Source organism: Belonocnema kinseyi, chromosome 9 (genome assembly GCF_010883055.1).
Source record: "Belonocnema kinseyi isolate 2016_QV_RU_SX_M_011 chromosome 9, B_treatae_v1, whole genome shotgun sequence".
Lineage (NCBI taxonomy): Eukaryota > Metazoa > Arthropoda > Insecta > Hymenoptera > Cynipidae > Belonocnema > Belonocnema kinseyi.
Genome location: NC_046665.1, coordinates 85,320,566 through 85,325,754, shown reverse-complemented (window position 1 = coordinate 85,325,754; position 5,189 = coordinate 85,320,566). Strand labels below are relative to the sequence as shown.

The following is a 5,189-nucleotide window of genomic DNA, read 5'->3' as shown; positions in this document are numbered from 1 at the left end:
TTTAAAGACGAAAACCATTTTGTCGAAAAATTAAGTATTAAATTAAAAGTCAACTGTTCTGTAAAAAATTCGTCTGCTGGGCTTGAAAATTCAAGAATTTGTATCATATTCAACTATTTGGTAGAAATTAAACTATATATTATATTAAATTTTTTTAAATTCATATTTTAATTCATGTACGTAGGTTGTTCACGTATATTTGCGTTAAAAGTTAATTCTTTTCGTTTGAAAAATCTACTATTCAATTTTTCTTCAAGAATTCATATTTTTTATTTAACAATTTTATTATTCGCGTCAAAATTTAACTATTTCGTTTCAAATTCCACAAATTTGTTAAAATGTCATACCCCTTATTTGGAAAATCGTCTTTCGGGGTTAATAATTCAAGAATTTGATTAAAATTTTGTTCCTTTCTTGACTAGAAAATTTGTTTCAATTTAAAATTAATTTTCGAGACTGAAAATTCAACTATTTTGTAGAAAATTTGTTTTCTTGCTTGAAAATTCAAAAATTTGGATGAAAAATAAACTATTTGTTACAAAATAAAATTGTTTAGTAGAAAATTAGTTTCTTTATTGAATTAATTCTCTTGAATAAAAATGTAATTACTCCATTTTTGGTAAAAAAAAAAGTTTAAAAATTATAAAAATATAAACTAAAAATTAATCAAATAATATTTGGTCTTACTTTAAATTCATTGTTTAAACTATTTAGTTGAAAATGCATTGTGTTGCGAATTAATGTCTTTGTTAGAAAATTAATATTCTGGGTTGAAAATTCATCTATTTGGTTGTAAATTTAATTGGTTTGCAGAAAACTAATCTTTTGCGTTAATAATGCGTTTGGTTGAAAATGTACCCATTTTAGTTCATGATTTAACTATATTGTTGAAAATTTGATTCATAGGCTTTTAGAATATAAGATTTTAACGTATTTCTACGGATTTCAACGAATTCATTTAAAAATTCATTTAAAAATCTTGAAAAGATTTCACGCATTTTTCCGGGAGATGTATATTGTATGCCAGATTTCAAAAATAGTTTACCCCTCAATTTAACATTGACACTATTTTAAAACTTTCAAATTATTTCGAGGCCTTTTGTAAGCAGTAATTCATATTTATAACCATAGTAAAGCCTACTATAAGAATTTAATTTTGTAATTTATAAATTGCACATTTTTTAAGTTTACTTGAAACTCGGAAAGTTTCAATTATAAGGCTTTACAATGTGAATTCTAAAATGTTAAACTCTGTACGCAAAAACATTAAAAATAATACATAAGGCAATTTCTCTCTGATAAGGCGGATGTTTAAATGAGATAAACGGGCCTCAGACTCACTTTAGAGATAAAAAATAGTATAAAAAGTGTCACACATTTTTTTTATACACAGTATCAAAATGATTGAATATTCAAGAATTTAATTGAAATTTCATTTGTTTTTTGACTAGAATATTTAAAAATTTTAAATAAATTATTTTGTTGTAAATTCAGCTCTTTCTGTAGAAATTTCATTTTTTGTTTGTTTGTTAAAAATGAATCGCTTTGGTTGGAAAATAATTTTCTTCAGTCAAAAATTAAATTTGTTGTTGAAGATGATTAATTTGTCTTTGTCGGTTAAACAATAAACTCCTTGGTTGAAAGTTTAACCAATTTCATAAAATTTCATTTTTTAGTTGACGATTCATAATTTTAGTATAGAATTCCTTTTTTGTTTCGATGAAAAATTATTTTGTTTACACCTTAAAATTGAACTATTCTGTTGAAAATTCAATTGCTTGGGTGTAAAAGAACTATTTTCTTTAAAATTTGTGTTTTTAGATTGAAAATTCAACAATTAGATACAAAATTAAACTATTTGGTACAAACTTAAAGTTTTCTAGCAGAATATTTTTTAAATTAAAATTAATTCTCTTCGATGAAAATGAAAGTACTCCATTTTTGTCTGCAAATTAATCTTTTTTGGTTTAAAAATTTAACTGTTCAGTTACAAAGTTTAGAAACGAAAAAAAATTTAAAATGATTTCTGTTGGAAAATTAATCTTCTTGGGTGAAAATTAAACTATTTTGTTAAAACTGATTTACTTTTTATGTTAACTTAAACTTAAAATTTTTTATTCGAAATTTTTATTTAGTGTTACCAATAATTTTTAAATACAGTTTATTAAAAATGTAATTCTTTGGTGGAAAATGTAATTTTTTTGTTTGAAAATTCGTGTATTTTTATAGAAATTTGGTCTTCATGCACAAAAAGTCTTTTTTTTTTGCTAAAAATTGAAATATTTTGTTGAAAATTCGTCTTTTTACTTTAAAAATTAATATGCTTATCAATCATTTATTTAGGAATAAATTAGGATCAATTATTTAGGAAAGAAAAATATAAGTTTAAAACTAATCAAATAATTAACCTGTTTTCGTTGATAATTCACTATTTTGTAGAAATTGAATTTTGTGTGGTTAAGAATTTCACCATGTTTTTAAAAAATCGTCTTTTCTTAGATGAATTCAATTCTTTTTTTATTTGAAATGCAAATATTTTTTAGTTGAAATATGAACTATTGCCTTTTTGGTTAAAGATATTTTTTTTTAGGTTCAAAATTCAACAAATTTTTAAAAATTTCAACTAATTTATTTAAAACTAATTTCTTTAGTAAAAAAATGTAACTTTTTTTTAAATTAATGTATTTTGTTGAAAATTCTTATTTTTTGACAGAAAATTAATCTTCTTGGACGAAAATATATATTTTTGGTTGAGGACTCAACTATTTTTTTAAAAACTAGTATTTTTTATTTGAAAATATACATATTTTGGTTCTGAATTACCCTATTTTGTTCGAAAATCGTATTTTTTAGATTAATGAAAATTAATAAACTATTTGAGTTGGAGTTAAAAGCTTTTATAGTTGGCATAATAACTATTAGATTTTTATTTGAAAAATTACTTTTCTAGGTTGAAAATTAAACAACTTAAAAAATTTTAAAATAAATTTATTAAAAATTAATTTGTTTGTTGTTAAAGATTCATTATTGAAGTTCAAAATTGATTTCTTTGGCGGAAAATACAACTTTTTTTTTAAATTCATGTATTTTGTTCAAAATTAATCTTTTTTTTGGCATAAAATTAATCTTCTTGTTAAAAAATTCTTCTATTATGTTTCAGGATAGGCCTATTTTGTTCAATAATCGCCTTTTTAGTTAGAAAAACTACTTTGTTAAAAAATAAACTAATTTAAACAAAACTAATTTCTTTGGTCGAAAATGTAACTTTTTGCTGAAAATTTGTCTTTTTTAAAGAAAATTAATTTTCTTGGACGAAAATGTATCGTTTCGGTTAATAATTAATCTGTTTTGGTTTATGGTTCACCTACTTTATAAAAAATTCTTTTATCTTATTTGAAAAAATTCGTATTTTTAGATAAATGTAAATTAAAAAACTTTTTGATTTAAATCGAAAAGATGTTTTAGTTAACATAATAACCATTACCTCTTTCTTTGAAAATTTATCTTGCTTGGTTGATGATTAAACTACTTTTTAAAAAATTTAACTAGTTTACTTAAAATTCATTTTTTTGGTTACGATTCACTTTTTTTGTTAAATATTCGTCTTTTTGGTATAAAAATTAATCTACTTACTTTTTCAGTTGAAATATAAAATTAATATTATTTTTATTTTGCAAGGATAAGTAAAAAAAATATTGGAATTAGTGGACAATTGTGAGAAAATAGTTTCTTTCGTCTCACTTTTTCAAAATAATATAACAATATTTTCATCGCTCAAAAAATGGTGAAATATATGTGACACTGTTTTTGAACGATGAAAATAGTGTGGCACATTTGGATAAAAATAAAAGGGTAAAGATAACGAAAAAGTGAACACTGTTCTGATTGAGAAAAAAAAGGACACGGGCACACTTTCATTATAAAGAAATTTCTTATTTAATATTTTTGTTTTTGAGGTATTATTAATTATTATTTTCTTGAAAAATCTTAATTCTATTCTAATCACACTTCAAAAACAATCTCAAAAGAACCAAACATGTCAGTTTAAAAAAACGAGTAAACAACTTCAAAAAAATAATTTAGTACTTCGAAAATTTGATACTATTCTAAGAAGCTCATTAACACAATTTAAAATGAAAATTATACAACAGAAACTGAATATATGATTTTAAAATACTTAAACAAATAAAGATAAACAGATTTTGAGGTTACCTTGACTTGCTGGTTTTTACAACCAAGTGGAGCAGATTTGAGAACGGTTACAAGTGCCTCTGCATATTTGCCCTTGTTAATGAATTAAGGAATAATATTTTTAGAAAAAAATTAGAAAACTGCAACAAGTATGACTAATACGAGTGAGTAGCTAAAAAGGATATTGACTAAGGAGTTGTAGAACTTCGTTTTCATCCGGACCGGTTGGTCCTGTCGTTCCACCGTCTGCTTCTTCTTCTTTAAAATCGTTATCATTATATTGATCTACATCAATTTTTCGGAATGCTGTGCCCGTTGTGTCATCTCTCCCATCGTTTCTTGACATTTTAACATTTAACTTGACGTTCCGTTGATAAACGATCACGCCAGTTTACGTCAGCGCGGAAAGACTCGTTTTGTCATTTTTGCGCAGACATGCGCAGACTAGAAAAGAATCTTAGAAAAGAGCGCCAAGTTTAAATATTTTGCTGTTGCGACATTGGGTGAAGATTACTTTTAGCAGATTTTAGTGGTTGATTTCTTTTATCAATTTTGTGAAACAACATTTCTAAAAAAGTGACTTTATTTCATGATAAAATTTATTTATACATTTTGTACACAGTAAAAATTTATTTTCAATATTTCCTGATTTTTCCCGGATAATAAAATTTTAGATTAAAATTGATTTATTTTAACCAAAACAATTACTGTGTACCATAAAAGTTGCATTTTTAAACCAACAGGGCGAATTTTCAATGAACCAGTTAAATATTCCAGAAAAAAGATGACTGTTTAACAAAAAATTTTAATTTTCGACAAAATAGATGGATTTTTAACCGAATTGTTGAATGTTTAACTTGCAAAGATAAATTTTGAACCCAATAGTCAAGATGAATTTTAAACCACAAACAAACTTTAACACGAAAGAACAAATTTTCTGGCCAAATATGCAAATGTTCCACAATACCGATGAAGTTTAGACCAAAACAGGGGCGTCG

At 24.1% G+C, this 5,189-nt stretch overlaps 1 protein-coding gene across 1 annotated transcript in view; it reads right to left on the bottom strand.

Annotated features, from left to right (window-relative positions):
• The window catches only part of LOC117180622 (actin-related protein 2/3 complex subunit 5-like), a 6,251-nt gene extending 1,646 nt beyond the window's left edge, over positions 1 to 4,605 (bottom strand). The window contains exons 1-2 of the mRNA XM_033373113.1: positions 4,377 to 4,605; positions 4,178 to 4,285 (exon numbers count right to left, since the gene is read on the bottom strand). Coding sequence (XP_033229004.1) covers positions 4,178 to 4,285; positions 4,377 to 4,537 — 269 coding nt within the window. The 5' untranslated portion in view covers positions 4,538 to 4,605. The remainder of the gene's footprint in view (positions 1 to 4,177; positions 4,286 to 4,376) is intronic.
• Between the last annotated feature and the right edge of the window lie 584 nt (positions 4,606 to 5,189).